The sequence below is a fragment of the Lissotriton helveticus genome, chromosome 10 (genome assembly GCF_964261635.1).
Source record: "Lissotriton helveticus chromosome 10, aLisHel1.1, whole genome shotgun sequence".
Taxonomy (NCBI): Eukaryota; Metazoa; Chordata; class Amphibia; order Caudata; family Salamandridae; genus Lissotriton; species Lissotriton helveticus.
In genome coordinates, this window is record NC_136071.1 from 347,744,990 (window position 1) to 347,766,965 (window position 21,976).

The window sequence follows — 21,976 nt, forward strand, 5'->3', positions numbered from 1 at the left end:
CCCACCGAGATGGGTCCCCTTCCTATTCCATCAGACCATGTACGAAATCTGGGTTTCACCATTGATAATGCTTTGACCATGCACCATCAGGCTAGTAAGGTCTCGGCCACCTGCTTTACAATCTTGCGGTGGCTGAGGAAAATCATCTGGATGATGCCATACGACACCCAACACACTGTGGTCCATGCCCTTATAACCTCTCGACTGGACTACGGAAATGTCCTCTATCTTGGGGCGAACAAGGCAGTGAAAAGACGACTGCAGCTGGTTCAAAATGCCGCCGCAAGGCTGCTACGTAAAATTCCTAAAACAGCTCATATCTCGGGACATCTTCAAGACTTACATTGGCTCAGGGTAGAGAGTCACATTAAATTCAAAACCCTGAGCTACATGTTCAAAATCAAAGTTGGATCAGCTCCACTATACCTACAATCCCTTGTCTGCCCCTACATTCCCTCTCGCTACCTCCGGTCCTTATCCAAAGGCAACTTCACTGTCCCCAGAATTAGACTTTCTAGAATGGGTGGCAGAACCTTTGCGTACATTGGACCAACTCTTTGGAATTCTCTCCCCCTGAATATTCACTTAGAAACCAGCTATATCCGGTTTCGCAAAGCCGTCAACACCTGGCTTTTCAATCAATAACGCTATCCCTGTCTGCAACGTTAGGCCACTTAGCACCTTACCTGTTCAGCGCTGGGAAACCCTTTTTGGGTGGCTGTCGCGCATAATAAGCTTAATTAATAAATAAAATAAATAATTTCATACCTTCCTGTAGTGGACTGTTGTTGTTCTGTGCTCCGTTCTTGCTGTGAGGCATGGTTCTACTTGGTGATGGCAGTCTGTTTCTGTCTTTTGAGATATTCTTCCCTTGTTGGACTTGGGGAATGGTCTTCGCTCCCTTGCACTGCTCTTTCTCACAGCTTTTTCACTTATATATAGGCAGTGTCTAGTTCTGTCTTTTACGAAGGTGTCTTGCACCATCCTCTTTCATTATTCACAGATTTTCATCCCTCGCACACTGTCCCATACTTTCACAGTTTTTGTTGGTGGCTCCGCGTTGTGTCTTGGAAAAGTTTCTCCGAAGAAAACTGACATCAGCGCTCCGGGAGGGACTTATATGACCGCGCCGACGTCATGTACGTGGACAACGTCGGGCGGGGTTGTGTGGCGTTGTCCCCCGGCGTGCAGAGGTGCTGCAGCAAAAAATTTCCTGGATCCAGTCTGATGCCTGGGGATATTGTAAGTTAAGGAATCTGTGGCTAGACAACGTCTCTACCAGATTCATCATTACCGAAGGTTAGTAACTCGTACTTTACCTAGCTAGTGGTTAGCCTGACAACATGCCATGAAACAGCGCCTCTAGGAAATGTGTGGGCATCCTTGCACTAGTTGGTTGCAGTTAGTAGTTGTTTGAGTAAGCTTTTTTCCTTTTTTACACTTGGTACATTTTCTCCTTCTGTCTTCCAGGTCTTAGCAATGAGAGCTGGTCCATTATGAAGAATATGGCCACAGAGCTTGGCATCATACTAATTGGCTACTTCACTCTGGTGCCCGCAATTCAGGTATGTATGAGTGTTGTCTTCACTGTGTGCTAGGGGCAGGGAGGTGTTGATTGTTCATGTACAGCCTATCTTTTGATCCATGCGATTCCTTGCATATTTTATAAGCATTAAGGTTAACAGGTGTCTTTTTTATTATTAAGATTATGAATTCCATTTGCTTAATCGTGGCATTGAGAAGTAAAGGTGTGGGTAAGCTTGGTGATATCTCGAAAGATGGAGGCGTAGGCTTTAGCTCTGTATGTGCATGTGTAGGGACCCTTGGTAACTATTAAGTATTACTGATAATTTCTTGATTAGACAGTTTCTCCACACTATTTTACCCATACTAATTTAGTAACAAAAGGAAAAACAAGCACTATTAAGCAAGAATTCCCTTCAAAACAATGTCAGTTCCTTCCTAGGAGGATACACAGCCTCTTTCTTGCTATCGCCCATCAAACAACCACCCCCCCCCCCCAATCATCCACACTAATATAGCCATGCTAATTTAGTAGTATTAGGATAAACAAGCACCACTAAATCAAATATCTCTGAAAAAAAAAGTCAGAACCTTCCTAGGAGGACACACGGCCTCTTTCTTGATCTCGCCCATCAACATGCCCCCCCATCCTCCCCCATTTGTGCAAGTCATTGCAGCTGGTGTGCAGTAGCATTTGCTTTTGGGGATTGGAACTTTTTTCATCATCAGGTTTTGATGCAGAGCTACAGAGAGAAATCCTGAAAAAGAAAAAAGGAGTGGGAAGAAAATGATAGGAAAACTGTGACAAAGGAGAAAAGCTGGGGTCAAAAACCTGAAATACAGAGAAAGGATTTGTAGAGACGTTGAAGTAGGATGCATGTGGTGGAATTAAGAGTAGGCAGCCTTGGAGTTTGGGAAACCTGATCGGGATCACCAGCAACCAGGTTCTCTGAAGATCGTAGGGTACCTGCATTTATCCTTTTTACAAATTAAGCAGTAGTAATAAGATGCCAAGTAACATAAATGTGCAACAGTTTTCAGTTGAGTTGGTAAATATTCATTTCTGATGGATACATCTTCCTACAGGTACCTCACCTTATAAATACTCCTCAAAGCTTCAGCCTAGTCTGTAAATCTTCCCCACCCCAGCAGGGACTATCCAGCGCTACTGGATGGTGTCACACAGATCCAGCTTTAAATGTTTCTGGATGTGACGTTGCCAGGGGAAGTTAGGTGCACTGCTCTCAGTTCCTGGTTTTCTGCAGCTCATTGACTTGGTACAGAGATTTGGCAGTCTCTCTACTAACTTCTTAGATTTTGACAGCAAGTAGGTCAAATATCTCTTGAAAGGTCCCCAGGCTTCAATCCTTGCAGCACCTCAAAAATCGTCCATCCCCCACCCCGAGAAGCCAACCCCTCAGACTCATTCTAAAAGGTATGTCTCTTTCCAGCGATATTTCTCCTGATAGATCTTCCCACAAAACCGCAAAAATCTCCAGAGGTTGGAAGAAATGTTTTTGTTCCTCATGAAAGAGGTCCCTCTCTAGGACTCTTCTTTGATGTTGGGAGTATCCTCAGCACCTGAGAGGCCAAGGCTGGCATTCACTAGTCCTTCAGTTGACCCCTCATGGGTCAACTGGCCTTGCAGGTAGCTATGCTGCATCACTTTATGACTCCCTTGCAACCCTCTGAATCATTCTCAATGGTGGCTTGGTGCTTGCGGTTTGGTAATCTCTTGTGACTCAGACACCATGCCTTTAGGAGCTTTAGTCCCAGTGCCTAAGGTGAAGTCAAAATCAATCAAGGCATTTTTCCTTGTTCCTTCGGGGTCTTCCTCCGTGCTCACCTCAAAGTAGGCGGTGATGCCACCCATAGAGCGGACTCTGGTGTCAACCACCGAGTTGATAGGTGAAAATCTCATCTGTGTGGCAAAAGTCAGTAATAACTACAATTACGAACGACTATGTGATCCACTCCACAGGGCTCAAGATTCAGATGTTTAGAGGAGATTTTTTGATTCAGATTCCTCCTCTGCAGAGCATATGGACTACAGGTGCATGGAGGATAATGACTAAGAAGTTGACCAATTCCTGTCTCTTTATAATAAGCCTTCCGGCCTTTGCTTAGATTTACAAAAGGCGAGCCCCTGCACATGAATGTGGTCAAGTTGTGGCCAATCCTTACCTGAAGGCCTTCTTCCCTTTGATCAATTTTATGTCAGACCACACAATCACCATCCATTAGGCCAATAGACAGGGCAGGGTGGGATATTGTGGACCCTATGTTGGGATGCGATGTGGAAGTGATAGGGAATCTACCCAGTGGCTTCTTACCTGGGAAGCTCCCTCAAGAGAGGGTTGATGCGCTGTTGCTTCTCTGTGCAGAAACGCAAGTGGGAACTACAACTCGAGGTGACAGAGGCAATGTTCTCCAGATTACATGTCTGTTCTTGGATCCCTTTACCACCTCCCAGAAGAGTTAGTGTCCTCAGTTTTATGCCTTACACTGCCCATTGCATAGTTTCTTTGGTGATGCCAACAGGTTCAGCTAATTCTGGGGCCTGCTGTACACATTTCCACTGATCCTGCAGATATCCTGAGTATTGAGGAAAGTGCTGAATGCTAGAGAGCAGTTGGTTCTGGATGCTCAAGCTTGGGCGAGGTGGATTTAGTGTTCTGATCAGTTGGTATTGTGCATATAGCAACCTCTTTAACTCCAGCACTTAGAAGACCTGCTTTTGCAACAGGAGACTCTGCTACCGCATACCTCACTGGTGGCGGTGACTTTCTTGTGTGTATCGCTGGGTTGCGGAGATTGCTGCTGTGCGGGAATGAATTACCTGGAGGGGGTTTGTGCTGGGAAGGTTGTCCACACGAAGGTGGCCCCCTGGTGCTAGTTGCGGCCCTATTGGGGTTGAATTGAGCAAGCTGAAGCTGGTGTGGAATTTAACAAAATGCAGCTGCAACTCGTATTTATATGGAGTTATCCAATTTACTCCTTAACATTGACCTGGAAAGTGAAACTGCATTGTTTAAGACTTTTGTTATTTTTATTTGGTCACTCAAATTGTGATTTGTGACTTTCAAAGCTCCATTACCAACTTAATATTCTTAGCAGAAGAAATCTGGCATACTATTTTATTGAGATTGTTAATCTATTTAAAGAACACACTGGATTTTTCTACGTTAACAGCTGCAGTATTGTATTAAGTAATTGAAAAACAGAATGATTAAGGACCGCGTTGGTCAGACAAAAAAAATAGTCAAAAGTCATTCATGTTCAGAGCCTGTGACACAATTGTATGTAGAAAACTGACGGCAGAGACAGCACCAGCAGAGCTCGCCAGAAGCTTGCTGGAGGTTGTGTGATGCCGGGGAGAAGTCGAGACCGTTTCCGCTGGGGAGGACTACAACTCCTGACTCCCTCTGGTGCCTTGCGCACTCAAAAGCGCTACCTGTTCCCGTGGCAGCTGTAGCCGCTCGCCAGAAGCATGCTGGCGGTTGCGTGAAGCTGGGGAGAAGCTGAGACAGTTTCCACTGGGACGGACTACAGCTCCCTGTGGTGCCTTGCACACTCAAAATTGCGTTGTGTTCCCCCGGGGCGTGCGCAGGGTTGTGCCCGGGCAAATCCCGGGCCAAGGGCTGGCCGGTCGAAACCCGTAAGAAGCTCGGCTGGGCCCCCCTCTAAGCCGAGCTGCTTGCCGTCCGATGCAATCCTGGGACGAAGACTCTGAAAGGCCATCTACACTCCCGGGATGACGGACATTAACATAATGGGTAAGCATAAAGCTGCAGCGCAAATAATGGTGGGAGATAGTAAACACCCTAGACTGCATCCTGGCTAGAGCTGCAAACGTTCTAGCCAAGTAAATTGAGGTCACAGCGCGACGTCTTTCCCTGGAAGAAGGAAGGAGAAATGGCCGCCTTTTGCAATCCCTCTCTTCTGCAATCCCTCTCTTCTGCACAACCGATAGTACCTGAGGGTGTTGAGTTCTGTGTTACCCCCAATCCCATTGTGTCTGTGCCTGCATCACCCAATTTACTTCCCCAATCGGACTCTCCAGCATCACTTGTCAAAGAAAAGAAGCCTGGAGGGAAACCGAAACCAAAGTCCCTGAGAGCTTCAAGAGAGAATAAAACTGTTCAAGAACCTACGGTTGCAGAACCATCAGCTGGGAAAAGACTCCGGGGAGGGTCTTAGTGGGGATATTTTTGCAAAGCTGGAGAAAGTGATCCATAGTTTGAGCCTCTGAATAACAGAATAGGGAGGATTGAGGAGAAACTAGAGTTGCTTATTAAAGAGGGCCTTATTGGCAGGGATTTGCTGAGGGTGGACCAGCCTCCTGTATCTGGACAAACTCCACGGACACTGGTGAATGTGGATAGGGGGGACAAGGAGGAGTCAGACAGAAGAAATCACTTCAACTTCTTAGGCCGCCCGATGCCATTAAACACTTCCCATCATATCCCCCCATACAACCTATTATGACACAGGCGCATGCAAATAGTAGCATTCAGGGCAACACTAGTACTACCGTCAACAGAGCACAGGGAGTGCAGAGAACACAGGGTAACCCACAAATAATAGGACAAAGAGAGAGACAGGTGGCAGTGACCACATAGAGCCTAGAGCCCTCGATAGCTGGTATAAAGCAGTCTCACAGTTTAGATCTCACCCCAGCAGCTCTCCTGTACGTCCTGTTTTTAGTTAATTTACCTCATTGACCAGAGGCCAGAGGGAGTCCGTGGACCAATTAATGGCAAAAGTCTGGTTCAGTACCAATGCTAAAGGTTTTGGATCACGGGGTATCAGATTGGACGCACACATCATTATGGCACGGAGGGTAGGATGGGTGGGCCCCTCAGCTAAAGCAACAATTGGTGATTGTGTGGTTGTCCATTTTAACAATCAGTTTGTGGTAAAAGATTTGCTGGGGGCTTGAACAAATGCTCCCTTGTTTAACACACAAATTGCTGTCTTTCCATTAGCAAAATTCTATAGACCCTCTCCACGATTGCACCAGAAACCTTATATTCTGAGAGCCCCAATCCAATCATTATGCCCACCCATGCCTGTGATACATTACCTTACAATCCGTCATAGATAAGAGGCACCGTATGAGCTATCGAATCGCTACGACCCCTTTGTTCATTTGAGTCTTGTGATTGACTACTCAAGGGGGGCGAAATTGGTGCTACAAGTAGCACCAAGGAGAAAGCAATAACCCAGAAACAAATGGCGTTTATGAGCCAAGCGCTTTTGCGTAAGGGAAGTGGTATTGGTATTGTAACCTGCGTTTGTGAGCAGCTAAGCAATTTTAGTGCATTGTCCTCTGTGGGAGGGACGGGCCATCAAAAGCGAGTGGTGCAAATTGCCACATGGAATTATGCCGGTATTGCTACTAAGCAGTCCTTACCGGAGTGGGCATTGGCATCGCAGGGCAGAGATATTATATGTTTCAAGGAGACTTGAGCCACACACCCAATATCCATTAACCGCTATCGACCTTATCAAACTACCGCAGTTTCTTCCGCATCTGGTAGAGCTAAAGTGGTATTGCTCAATTTAATTTCCAACACCTTAAATATTAAGATCATAAAATTTGAACATTCTAGAAGTGTGAAATAAAATAGACACAGTAGTAGGCGGACCGGTAAAAACTTTTTTCCGTGGTAATTGAGTCAACAATCGACTTTTTTAGTTGTCTTCGCCCATTCTCATGGAAATATTCTCCATACTGATACCATACCTTCCAACTTTAGTGATCATGCAATACTGTTCTTCGAGCTACCTGGAGTCAGAGTTTATCTATGGCAGACAGAAAATGTACCAAAACTAATTCTAGCAAGACAGAATGGGTATCGGCTGAAATGGACAATATAGACAAGAAGAGAATTATCCACCAGGTCGTAGCCAACAAGTTGGATCTGATTATGAATTGTTTAGATCCTAACACGGTATCAGACACCCTGATCTCAAATTTCCTAGAATTAGGTGAGGAAATTAAACTGTCCCTGAATCGGCCTAACTCCACTAAGGAGAGACGGGAAACTGGTTGGTTTGATGAGGCTTGTAACCAGGCTTTACAAGATCTTCGAAGGGCTCTCAAAGCATCCCCCAGAGATCGGCACCTGATTAAAGATTTACGTAAGATCTATAAAAAAAACTTGGTAGAAAAGGGAAGTAGAGATGATCAAGGAAGCCTGGGAAGACCTGGCCAAGGCAGCATCTTCTAACTATAGCAGGGAATTTTGGAAAGTTGTAAATACGCCTTACTTTAAGAATAACGCAGAGAAAACCTTGAATAATCACATAAATGAAGACTCATGGGTGGTGTATTTTGAAGGCATTTTTGAGAGTAAGATTGTCTAAAGGGAGGACTCGCTTGACTTTATAGAAATTTCGAGCAACTCTTTACTTTTTAATTTGGATGAAGTAAGAATTGCACTTGCCAAGTGTAGTGCTAAAGCTCCAGGCCCAGATGGGGTCCCTATTGACTTCTTTCTAGAACACCAAGCGGTGTGGGCCCCATTACTAAATATTATATTTAATGAAGAAGGGACACTCCCATCATGGAAATTAAATGTTATTGTCCCCATACATAAAAAGGGTGATAAATCTAACCTTCAAAACTATTGCCCAATTTCCCTTCTGGACTGTACTGGTAAATTGTTGGGTCGTGTCCTGTTAAATAGGCTAGAGGAAAAAAATATTTGATGCCAACCCAGTATGGCGTTCAGAAGGGTAGCGGCACTATTAATCAATGCCTGAACCTAAGCTTGACCATCGCCAAGTATATGTCGCCCTAAGTGGGAAGGGTATGCCCAGACGTGGGTCCCGTGCTCACTCCACCACTGGATTCAAGCTAGCCTGGGAGATGAAGGGTGATACCCTGAAACCGGTCCAGGATGCTTGTTTCCGGTCCAGGGAGGACCTGGCTTGGCAGTTCGGGCTGGACTGTTCCCACAAGGAACAGGGTCAAGACTGATTTGCATATGGCTGGGTCTAAACTGTGGTGGTGAGCAAAAAAATGATGGATTTAACCCAGATCCTTGTGACTGGTGGTGAATGCTGGCATTGTCCAGCATTCCGTCCATCAATTGTTTCTTTTGCAAATGTAGCAAAGGGAGGGCACGCTTTTATGGACTTAACGGCAGCTTTCAATAGTGTAAGCCATATGAAGTTATGATCCATAATGTTGGAGATGGGCATTGATCCCCAGTTGATCAATCTAATTTGCGAAATGTGCTCACAGGCAACAATGTGTGTCCGTTATGGAAGGGATGGTGAATGCACGAGACTCTTTAAAATCCTGAGAGGAGTGAGACAAGGCTGTGTCCTTGTCCCATTTTTGTTTTCGCTATATACAAATGGAGTAGAAGCCGCCCTAACAGGATCTGCAGTAGATGTTCCATCCTTCCCTCCAGCACTTCTTCCGATCCTGGCCTATGCGCATGACGCAGTCTTAATAGCCAGGACTGGAGTAGCGCTTCAACACCTAATAAATGTCTATGTGGGTTACATGCCATCCCTGGACCTAAAGGTTAATGAGTCCAAATATTTTGTCATGGTGTGGGGAGCGCTCCCTCCCAAAAGGATTCCATCTTTTCACATTGGAGCTAGGAAATTAGGTGTAGTGGAGATTTTCTCCTACTTGGGAGTTTTATTTGATAGTAAACAAACTTGGTTGCACATGGTGGGTTGTAGGGCACTAACAATGGAAAGAACTTTGGTTGCAATTTCTAGTTTCATTAAGAAACTTGGAACTAAGCCTATAGCGACGATAAAAAATATTTATAATGCAAAAACTATTTCGGCCACAACATATGGGGCAGGGCTGTGGGGAATGGATTCAGTAGATTCCCTCCAGAAGATAGAGGACAACTTTTAAAGAGGATTGCCTCTCTTCCTGTGTCATTTTCTAATTATGTCTGCACCTGGAATTGGGTTTACTTATATTACGGACATAGTGAGACTTGCCCCAATCATGCTGAGGCACTCAATTTGGAAAAGAAACACAGTGGATCTTAACCAGGCTATAATACAAAATTGTTTATTATTAGAAAAAGGCACATAAAATGGCTTGGTTACAATATGTCCAATCAACGTTGCAGTCTCTAGGCGTACCGGAACTGTTTACAAACCTGAGTTCTTGTACCAATTTCCCTAAAAAGAAACTTGATGCATTATACCTAGCTGAAGCAGCTAATGTCAGGGAAGAAATTCACCCTGCAAAAACATCAGTGAAATTGTACTATCAGATCCCCCCTTAAAGGATGGTGAATATTCTTATTTGGAGGGTGTAAGAAATTTACAGCATAGGTTTGTCCTAAGATTTCGTACCAATTTAATCCCTCTGATATTGGGCTTTCCTGCAAAAAAGTTCTGCCTAAATGAGCTGACTCCATGTAAATGTGACAATTTATCAGTGCAGTGTGAGCTTCATCTTCTTTTCTTTTATAACTTTTATAAAAAACAGAGATCTATATATCTTTTACCACTTTTAAGGTGGAACAATTTTAATCAATGTCATATTGCCTTGCTATTCTTGAAGATGCTCCATGACCCTTATGTCTGTCTCTGCATAGCCTCTTTTTTGTGGGCCTGTTTGTGCAGGAGACGCCTTCTATAAGGGAGAAATGTGCAAAACTAAGCCATTTACTTCACTGAGCTTACAATGGTAATGTGGAAAATTCATGTGATTTAGATTTACTATGACAAAATATATGTACAAGCCATCCTGTCCTGCAATGTGGACATTTCACTTTTAATTAATTTGTATCTGATTGTTAATTAATTGTTAGTTGGGCGGATGATTATTGTTGCATGATTTACAGTATATAGCACCAACATCAATTTTTGAATTTCTCTGTCCTGTATAAATTGAAGGTCATGGTGCAAGGGCCGTTATGGGTCTTTTGAATTGCTAATTGTTATTAATTCTCTTTTAAAAGAAAGTTTATTTTTAGGTACCTACACTTTTAGGATCTATGTTTATTAATTAGATTGAATAAAGTGGATTGGATTGGATTGGTATGTAGAAAAAACAAACACTAGTTTGGACTGTGGATGTAGTAGAAGAAACCTTGGATCCCAGCTTTGCTGAAGTTGGACAACGTCTTCCAGATTATAAACTTTAACTAGTACTTTTGGCTTGACAAAAGTAGCCCCTATTTCTGCCGCTGTGTTTCCTTGCCATTTAGTGGAGAGTAAAAGAGGAGCGTGCAGCGAGGCAGCGACAAACCGAGATACACCAAGCCCCACCCCCCACGGACATTCTATGCTCTGTACTCTATATAAATATTGGTCTATAGTGATCTACTTAAAAGGGTGTTGCAATCAAAACATTTCATTTGAGTTTTCCACTCTCTTGATTTTAGGACAAACTAAGAAGAGGTCTGCCCATCTTAGAATGGTTGCAGCCCCAATAACAAAATATAAAAGGAGAAAACAGACTAAGGACAAACTTGGTGGCCCTCTCAACATGTATAAAAACCCTAGGTGCCAGCCTCTCGCATGTGGTGGTGTGACTTAATGCGATTGATACTAACTCAATTGCTGATTCATTATTTTGTTTATACGCTTCCCTGAAGTGTACTGTTGTAAAGAGTTAGTAAATTGCAATCTATGGTTCTAAATGGTGCTAATGTTGATATACGTCTGTAAAGCGCTCTGATACCCCTCGCAGGGTCATTTTCGCGCTATAGAAAACACTAAATAAAATAAAAATAAAATAAAGACATTCTTCTATGACGTCGCATAAGTACTTTAAACAAACAATAATAGTATCTGAAATAGATAACCTAACTTCTAAACGTAAACCTCAACGCGTCCTCTGCCCAATCAATAATTAAAACCTTTAAAGAGGAGTTAATTAACCTATCATTCCTTTCAATTAATCAACAAGAGGCGCACAGCTGATGGGGAAATACTGGAACCCTCCCAGGGGCAAATGAATGAAACTCACCAGACATAGCAGGTCTGCTCAGAAACAGTGTGAAATGTATTTATTGGTACCAATAGCATGCATCATTGCTAATTAGCAATGAAGAAGTCAGGTCTCTAGCCTTAGGGGCTCTCAGACTGCGTCTTCCCAGAGTGACAGGTTTCTTGGTGCTATATACAGTTAGAAATGCCATATCAGCGGAACCAGAATATGGCGCCAAGCCAAATATGGCTAACATGGATGTGCAATGCCTGCACTATGCAAATTATAAACAGCCATATATGGGCAGACCAGAAAGGCTGGCTCGGCACTGTGTAAGCAACTTGCTCAACCAGATTTAAAAATATCATGTAATCAGGACGGGCAAATTGACCTCTAAGGGGGTACAGAATAGCATGTTGAAGCTTGTCTAGTCAAGGTCAGATAGGAAGCCCTTTGGAGCTCCAGGCCTCAAGTTAATGTGATATATATCTAAGCATGATATCTTTTGAAGTGCATACACATGAATTTATATATGGATATTCATATATATTTTGCAACAACAGCACATTATGCAATACGTTATTCAGGATGAGGCCCTCACCAGCAAGAGTCAACAAATTGCATATGTTTCCGTGTTATAGGCCATCATGGATCAATCAATACTACTAATGGACAAAGAGGAAAAACAACGGCCTTCTAGTCTAACTAGTCCGATTTCCCGCACTCTTCCTACAAAAGATGTAGCCTTTCTTTTTAAGTCCAAAGTTTTTAATTTTCTGGACACTGGAAAAATAGACATTCCAATTTGGAAATCCCTACTTGGGTCCCTTGATGTCACAGTGAAAGCTCTCAAAATACAATCCGATATGTTAAAACTACAAGGTGACATACTCCTTAATCTTTCAATGTATGTGTTGGAAATCAATATTAAGCTTTAGCGTCTTAATGAACTAATACATCGGGCAAAAATTAAGACAATCCATTCTCCTAACTCTTGTACATGCTCTCCCATAACAAATAACCTAGAAACACTTCCGAGTATCCTATCGTTGAAGTGATAGAAATAATAACTTATTGCAACAAGGAGATTAATAATATCCAATAAATGCATATCTGAAATCATGTTCAGACGATAATGTAATACAGTTTGGCAAACGTTTGACATATTACTTAGTCAAGCAACTTGGTGCAAATCTTCATGCCCTCTAATAGGATACATCAAATATCATCCTTTGGCTACAAGAGTACATAATAAAGGCCCACCAATAGGAGGTTTATCTATTTACATAGCGGTAGCCTTGCAGTTGGAAATTTTCTCTTATTATAAATGCACCTTGGTTACCTGGGATTATGATAAAAAAAAATGGGCTCCTTCACCAAGTGAGGCCCCTTAAATGCTTATGAATATTTACATTACCCCCTAGAAAAAAAATAAAAACTGATACTTGATAAACTAGACTAAATTATTTCTGATTTAAAAATGCTGCATAGTGACTCCTAAGTAGTGATTTTAATTTGCATCTAATGCCTGAGCTTGAAGACTCAATGTTAATAATATTCCAAAAATCAGTTATGGAATATACCTACTGCTGAATATCCATGGACAAAAAAAAAGTAATGGCTTAGGTAAATTATTTGTCGACCTCTATGGTCTTCAAAACCTTAATGAAAGTCTAAAAAGAATCTCACAATTCTATAATAAATCATTGCTAAAACATTGCTTGCTTGAATGGTCCTAAATTAATATGTGTGGTCAACACGTCTTCAATATCAATCACATCTTTGCTTAATTTCAAGTTGAAATTTCTGCTGCACAGGAAGGGACATTTTCCAAGACTTTGTAGCCACAAAAAAGGCTTTTACATTTTTTATTTTTGTCTCCAGTTCTGTTGAATCCTCATAGAAAGTTATTGAGAAAGATTTTCAATCGGCTCCAAATATGAACATGTAGGCAGGCTCTGGCGCAGAACCTAAATGGATAGAATATGCAGCTAAAAAGTATAACTTTGTAAAATGTATGGCTCGTAGTTTTTTAAAGTTAATGTAATGCAATTTTATCTCATCAACATCTGAAATCTGCAAAGCCTATATGAATTTGTTTTTGAAATAGATGTAGTGATACGTACTGATACGTTTTGTTTTACATATTATTACACATGCTCTAATGGTTTTTATTAATCATGTACAATAAAGTTGTGAACTGCCATCTGCCAGGCGAGTACATGGTCCTTATTGCATATTTTTGCGAAGGCCTGCTGCCTCACATGTTGGGCAGACAATTACTTGCCAGACTGGTTTTGCAAGTTTTGCTTGGTTAACCATCATGCTAGGCCCACCTCTGAGAAGATACCATTTTTGGGACTTCATAGCGTGAATTAACTGAAGGAAGATTTATCCATCAGAAGTTACTTAACCTCTGTAATGATCTTTCTAGTGAATACATTTTCTACCTGCAGATTCTTCACCGCCCTTTCTCCACCTCGATGAGCTACTGCTGTGGGTAATAGGATCCTAAAGTATGCTGTCTTGTTGTGTGGTGTATTTGTTGCTGTCGTAGCCATCTTGCGTCCTGTTTGGACGTTTTCCAGACCACTCTAAATCCTTTAGGAAGTAGTCATTATCTGAGTAATCTGCAGGATGATTATGTATCCACCAGAAATATCTTTCCTGAAGATAAATAACTGTTCATAGCATTTGTTGTGGTAGATGCACATACTCTTCATACTCCTGCTAACTAGTGTTGGTTCTCAGATGTTTGCAGGTTGTTTTTCTTAGAAGTATTTTTAGTCACAAGATGCAGCACAACTTCTCCCTTGGTAAGAAATGCGCATGGGCACTGACTCCATGTTAGATTTGTTTTCGCACAGCGGGTCAGAGTAATATTGAGTGTTGAGTTAATGCTGTATGATGCACTTATGCATTGTGAAACAAAGTTTATTAATATGGTAAGAAATCTGTGATCACAGACAGATGCGTCCGGGGAGGAGGGTGGGTGCACATGAATGTACAGCATTACATGCTACAAACAGATGCTTACAGGGTAAGTTACATTTTCCATTCATAGCATGTGTTAGTGTAGGTAGACATTGTAGGAAGGTAGATCCCTGACTATGGTTGCCCCCAACTTTTTGCCTGGTGTTTTGCTGGTTTTCTGACTTAGTTGACCTGGGGCCCTGCTATTCAGGACCCCAGGCCTACTGCTCTCTCTGTAAAATGGATTCCATGTACCCTACATATCTAACTGGATACTGAGTCACCTTATCAGTCCCTGTACAGTGTACCTTAGGTACCCAGGGCATAGGTGTACCCAGGGGCTGCAGCGTGTATTATGCCACCCCTGGCTGGCCATCCAAATCTGACACAACTGGCTGCACGACAGCTGGGGCAAGGTGGTGTAATCACCCTTTGCTGTAGATATAGTATACCTATATCTAACCCTAAAATGGACACATGTATTCCTATCAGTCACTCCTATGGCAGGCCTTATCAATCCTGAAGGCAGAGTGCTTGGAATAATGTGAAATGGTGCTCTGGCATGAGCTGAGCCCGTTTGCAGCTTGCGGAACCAAGTCCTAATAGCTGTTCCATGATAACGCATACCATATACTCTTAAGTGCATTATAATCCTCGCGGTTATATGCCAACTCTGGTATCGCTTTATCAAAACATGTCGAGTAAGGTGTCATACGAATTGAAATACTAACCCCTCGCCAATTCTGGCGACGGGGTTTGCATTCCACCCTTCTAGAGGGACACGACATGTATGTAACCTGTAACCCCGGTTAAAGTCAGACATAGCCTCAGCTCCACAAGATGGTTGCTGCCACCGAGACACAAGTCTGCCCTCCTGCTGCTGGGAGTCCTCCCAGCACAGGAGGCAAGGACAAAGGGTTTCCTGCCAGGGGCGGTGCCAGCACCGTCCCAGACAGGATTTTGTGTATCCTAGGTAGGCAGGGCTTTAGAGGAAGGTGACTGCAAGTGGCACCCCAGTGCTCACTGTGCATAGGCCGGCTTGAACCAGTTCCAGGGGCACTCCAGCCCCTGATCTGGGGAAAGCCCGCCAAAGGAGAGGGGTGTAACCACCCCCCTCCTAGTCCCACCCATAGGGCAGGACTTAGTCGCGTGCCAGCCCCCTTTTGCAGGATAAAGGTAGGAGCAGGCCCCCTTCCAAATTAGATCATCTTTGAATCCTGAAACTACTTTCCACGAAAGGAACTCAAGACTTCTTCCTAAGATTTCTCCCTTGTGACTAAGGAGTAGTCACCCTGCAGCAGCAGGCACCAACCAAGCATCGCGGTCTGCTGTAAGTCTCCTCACCGGATCAAGACTGCCCAGCTCGATGAGAACCGGCTTCCCTGGCGCCTCTGACCTCTACCTGCATCATCATCCCAGCTGTGATTCGTGGGTGTGACGAGACCTCGAGGGACCGGCCATCTTCCAAGACTGCACGACGCTTGACCAGCACGACTCCCGAGTGACCCTCGACCGAGTGCTTTGGGGTAAGAGAAGCCCCAACCCTGAGCAGCTCCAGCACCGAAGTCCAGCCCCCTTGCATCCACGAGATCTGCGTGGGGCCCTTCTGCTCTTTGCTGCTCACCGCGTTGTCCAGGTCACTTGCCCGTTGGCTAGTGGCCCTCCTGACGACGAACTTCGACGACAACACCGCTGGTCTGGTTGCTCCAGACTGGCCCTTGCTTCCCTCCATCAGAGAAGTACCCTGGACCCTCCTGGTCCACTCCAGACGCCATTTTAAGTCCACCGCGTGGGCTTGCATTTGCCAAGACTTGTTGCCCCAATCCCGGGTCCAGCGACGTCTACAGCCGATACCACCGTGGGACAGCTCGCCCCTCCATCCTGGTCGCCGACAACGCCTCCTGGTCCGAGAGACTGCAGAGCCCAGCGTCGCCCACTCACCTGGTCGAGGTGACTTTGCCCGGTGCCATCCTGGTGCCCATCTAATCACTGGCTAGTGATTCAGAACTTGGTCCCCTCTGCTTACAGGTATCCATCTTCACTGATCCAGGCTTGGATCACCACGAACTTCTTCACTGGTCGCCTGCCAGCAACTTCTTTCTTCAGGCTCCATAGACTGCAACGAGGATCTCCGACGTCTTTTCAGCCCTATGCAGCCGCAGCCCCTGGGCTAGGTAACCTGAGCATTTCAGTGCTCCCGCATAGTCTTACTATCTAAGTGTCAGGATCCACTGTCGTTTCAGCTCTACATAGTCGGGTTCGCCCGAGAACGCTAACTTTGCTTTTACTAGCCTCCATAGACTTTTTCCCGCCTTACGCGTGAGAGTTCCCACTCTGCACACGACGTCCCTTGGCCTCCTGCTTGCAATCTGAAGGTTCAGTAGATTAGCCCTAGCGATTCTAAAGCCTATGAGAATAGTACTTACCTGCTAGTAATTTCGCATTCCACTTGTTTAGTATATGGTTTTTCGTGCCCCTCGGGCATTTGTGTAAATTGTGCGACTTAAAGTATTTTCTTAAGAGTTTTGTTGGGTGCTTAGCTCCCTGACTCATAAAGAGTTCAGGGTAGTCTTGTTATAAATAAATATCTGTTTATTTTCATAACAACTTGTGTGGTGTCCTTTCACTTGGTGTTCAAGGGGTAAATGTGATGGTAAAACAGCTGGCTTAACACGCCCTCTAGAGTTTAGCCTAAAGACTGCACGTGTCCATGCTACTAGGATAGCTGGTCTATCAGGTTGACTTACAACCAGACATCAATAAGGGTTGTTTGGACTGATACAAAGTGTTCACTAGAATAGTGAACATTATATATCAGGCCAACTTCTCACAGACACGCTCTGCATAGACTGTAAAGCAGGACCCGTTCCTAAGCTATGGCTAGCATATGGATGAAGCAGATGTCTGAAATAAAGTCCTTTAGACCGTCTAGCCAACCATTGCATGTGATCTAGCTAAGATATCCACACAGTAATTCTTATGTAGCTGCTTTACATACGTCAGCTAGGGGAATATTTCTCAGAAAGGCCGTGACTCATGCCTTTTAAGGTGTAGAGGGTAAGCTATATATTAAATTAACATGCATGGCAGGACCCGTACTTTAAAGAAATATGAAAATGAAATTAAAACAGCATTTATAAAGCGCGTGGTTACCCAAAGGCATCCCAGCGCTGCGAGCATTATCAGGCGGCAGAGACGTTATTCGGAGAAGAGTCATAATGTTATTCAGGGAACAGGCAAGTTTTAAGCAACCTGCGAAATGCCATATAGTTGGGTTCCTTTCTTAATTGAAGCGGGAGAGAGTTCCAAAGCTTGGCGGCATTGTAGGAGAAGAGGCGGCCGCCGCTTCTAGCTTTCTTCATTCTGGGGACGAGAGCCAGACGAAAGTAATTTGAGCGTAGTTGCCTGTTTAAATGGTAGGGCTGGACCAAAGAGGAAATAATAGCTGGTCCTTTGCCTCCAATCAGCCTGTGGGCAACACACAGGGCTTTAAATTGGACTCTTTCACGCACTCGAAGACAATGAAGAGTCCTTAAAGCCGACTTTGCCGATTGGCGGCTCCGAGTGCCCATGAGTGTCCTGGCAGCACAATTTTGCATTGCCTGAAGCTTTGCCAGGACCGAGCATGGGGCGCCTAGATACAGGCGTTTCCGTAGTCCAAGCGAGATAGAATAAGTGCTTGTACTACCAGCTTTCTTGCTTAAGCAACAAGCAACATTCTTAGTATGCCAAAGCAAGATGCAACAACCTTTCTAGCTTGAGATTTAAGGCAAAGCACAGAGTCTAGCCAGAAACCTAGGCTCTTTATCTCCGGTTTGGGGGTCGGGACGGGGCCCATACATACTGGCCACGAAAAAGCTACCACAGAAGGGGAGGAATTACCAAAGAGCATAAGCTCGGTTTTCTCTCCATTGAATTTTAAATGGGAGTGTTGCATCCATCTAGTCACTTCTTCGAGGCAAGGGGGGCTCTTTCCTTATGGTTCAAGGCGACCAGCAATTGTGTGTTGTCCGCATAAGTGACAATATGTACCCTAAAAGGGAGGACGATATCCGCAAGAGGGGCCATGTAAATATTAAAGAGAGTTGGACTCTGTGATGAGCCCTGGGGCACCCCACAGTGGAGGGGCTGAGGGCATGACATGGCCTCACCTTCAACTACTTGGAAATATCTGTTCACCAGGAAGGATCGCAGCCAGTGTCGAGCAACTCGAGAAAAGCCCATGTTTTGGAGGCGCTGGACTAAGATACGGTGGTTCACCGTACCAAAGGCCGCACAAAGATCTAAAAGTAGCAAGGCCAGAGAACCTCCTGCATCCAGAATCCTTCTGGAATCTTCCAAGTCTGCCAATAGGGCAGTTTCAGTCCCTTGGCCTGGTTTGGAAAGCATGCAGAAGGTTACCTGCTTCCAAGTATCTGGTTGACGTGCTTTTCTGCCACTTTACTAAACCCAGGAAGTAATGAAATGGGTCGGTAGTTACTAAGGCAGTCAGGGTCTAAACTCTTTTTTTTTTTCCTCAAAAAGGCTTTTACCAATGCCTTTTTCCAGTGGGGGGGGGGGGGTCAACTCCAGAGGAAAGCGAGGCGTTAATCTGAAAGAGACACGTTAGTATTAGATTCCTTACCTTAGAAATATCCTCAGGCGTCAGACTGGATCCGGAAATGTTTGCGTAGCAGTACCCTTGCGCGTCGGTAGGCGTCGTCTGCGGCTCCGCGTCCGTCGTCGGCGCCGTGATGACGCCGTCGGAGTACTTGGACGCCGCCTCCGCGTGCTGACGTCAGTTCTTCTTTTTTCCGCGCCAGCAAGCGCAGATCTGGAAAAAGCAGTAACCCTAGTCATTTTTTGACTAACTTTTTGATCATTTTTCATTGTTCTCGAAGTCTTTCGACTCCGACGGTGCCGTAGGGATGCCCGGCTTTAAGCACTGCGATGATTGCGACCGACTGATGTCGGTCACGGATCCTCACCGTGTGTGTTTATCTTGTCTCGGCGTCGACCACGACGACAAGGCCTGCTCCGACTGCCGGGCCCTCTCTTCGAAAGTCAGGCGGGAGCGGTCCCGCATGTGGCTCGAACTCCGGCAGTCGGTCCCGCGCCGCGAGAGTTCCTGATCCCATGGGGGGTCGAGGGACAGGTCGGGGGCTCGGAGCCACCACAGTTCCGAGAGTAGGCCGCACTCCTCCGGGTCGAAGTCGTCGTCAGGTAAGCGGCACAAGAAGTCCGAGCGGCGTCATCGCCCCCCCCCCCCCCGACGCTCGCGCGATGCGGCCGGAGGTTCGGGTGACACCACCCACGCGGCTCCGACGGAGTCGCAGGCGCCGCGTCCAGCCCCATACCCTACGGTCCCTGGGCTACACGCGACGCCGGAGGAGATCGAGCGCTTCCTCATGGCCATGAGGAAACTCTCCCCTCCAACGGGCTCCGCGGCGCCTTCGGGCCCAGCGGACCCGTCTGGGGCCCCTAGCGGGTCGGGGGGATCTGCCCCGACGCCGTCGGGTGCTTCGGCCCCGGCGCCGCCGACGCCTTCGGGCCCGGCGCCGCAGGTTCCCGTTATCCCGACGCCGCCGGCGCCTTCGGGCCCGGCACCGAGGGGTTCAGTTGTTCCGGCGCCTTCGGGCCCGGCGCCGCAGGACGCCGCTGGACCTCCTTCGGGATCTGGTTCGTCGCCGGTGGACCTTACGACCTCCCCGGCGTCGGACCCTCAGGTGTCGCCTCCCGCGCCGTCCTTGGGCGGCGCCGTCCCCGGTTCCACCTTCGTTCCTGTTCAGGCGCCGGAACGGCCCCGATGGGCGCCGCTCCAGACGTCGTTTGGAGAGTTTCACTTCTATGAACAGGCCCCATTAGTTGAAAACCCTGAGTTTCAGGAGATGGGTGATGAAGAGGACTGGGAGGGGTCTGAGGACCCTCTGACCAGGGAGTGTCGGTCTCATGAGGACTGGACAGGTGACCTTGGGGATGCCAGTGGTCTGGACACTTCGCCGGACACTGGCTTTGTCTCCCCTCCTACCGTGGCTTCGGAGGAGGGGGCAACATATAGTGTGGTGCTGATGAGGGCTGCCAAGGCCTTGGGCCTTGAGCTCCCCGTCGCGGCCGTGAGGACTAACTTCCTCACTGAGGTCCTTAAACCGCAGTCAAGCTCGGCCGAGCCTCTGCTGCCCTTTAATGAGGCCTTGACCGACGTTCTTCTGGGCACTTGGTCCAAGCCCGCTACGGGTTCGCCCGTAGATAGGAACGTGGCCAGACGCCACCGCCCAGCCCCGGGCGACCCATGTTTCCTGTCCTCCCACCCTACCCCCGAGAGCCTGGTCATCCAGGCCTCCAATTCCCAGACCGCATTCCCGTCGGCCCCGCCGGACAGGGAATCCAAGAGGTATGACCAGTATGGGAAGAAGATCTTCTCATCCCTTAGTCTGGGCCTGCGGTCTTCCAACACCGCCTGCCTCTTGGGACGTTACACCCACTCTGTGTGGGATAAGGTCACGGAGGTGCTGCCAGAGTGTCCGTTGGAGGTGCGGGCCAAACTCGGCCAAGCCCTTGTGGAGGGCCGGGATGCAGCCAAGTATTCCATCAGGTGTGGGCTGGATACCACCGACTCGCTAGGTAGAGCGATGGCAACGACGGTGGCGGTCAGACGCCACGCCTGGCTGAGGTCCGCCAACTTCTCGGCAGATGTCCAGAACACACTCATGGACATACCATTCGATGGCCGTCGCCTCTTTGGCGACAAGGCAGACCATGCGCTTGAGCGCTTTAAGGACTCCAGGGCTACGGCCAAGTCCTTGGGCCTCTCGGGCCAGCGCCAGCAATCGGCTGCCATTCACTCCTTTCGTGGCCACGGAAGGGGTGCGCCCACACGCGCCGCCAGCCACGCTCCGCAGGGCAATACCCAACGCGGTGGCGGCCGTGGGAACCGCCGTCCGGGCGGTCGGGGGCAACGGCGAGGTCAGTCCACACCTTCCCCCGCAGCATCCACCTCAAAACCCTCCTAGTCTGTGCTTTCAGGCCCATGTGACGCCAGTGGGGGGCAGGGTTCGCCATCACCACCTCCACTGGCGCACTGTCTCATCGGACAGGTGGGTGCTGCAAATCGTCCGAAGGGGCTACTCCCTCCCCTTCGAGGCGAATCCTCCAGCCATGCCACCGCAGAACCACCGTGTATCGGGGGATCATTTGCGACTTCTGCAGGAGGAAGTTTCGGCCCTCTTGGCCAAGGGGGCCATCGAGCGCGTTCCTGGGCCAGAAGTAGGGTGTGGTTGCTACTCCCACTACTTTCTGGTACCCAAGAAGGGCAAAGGGGGCCTACGCCCTATCTTGGACCTACGGAACGTCAACGGCTTCCCCCGGAAGGAGAAGTTCAAGATGCTGACACTGGCTCAGGTCCTAGCTGCCCTGGACCCAGGAGACTGGATGGTAGCGTTGGACTTGCAGGACGCTTACTTTCATATCCCCGTCCTGCCTGCCCACCGGCGCTACCTGCGGTTCATGGTTGGCCACGAGCACTTTCAGTTTACCCTGCTCCCCTTCGGCCTTACCAGCGCCCCACGGGTGTTC

At 46.8% G+C, this 21,976-nt stretch overlaps 1 protein-coding gene across 6 annotated transcripts in view; it reads left to right on the plus strand.

Annotated features, from left to right (window-relative positions):
- SCAP (SREBF chaperone) overlaps positions 1-21,976 on the plus strand; it is a 678,128-nt gene that overhangs the window by 431,181 nt on the left and 224,971 nt on the right. For all 6 annotated transcript variants that reach the window (XM_078662547.1, XM_078662552.1, XM_078662549.1 and 3 more), the window contains one exon: positions 1,471-1,565. In XM_078662547.1, the coding sequence (XP_078518673.1) occupies positions 1,471-1,565 (95 nt within the window). The remainder of the gene's footprint in view (positions 1-1,470; positions 1,566-21,976) is intronic.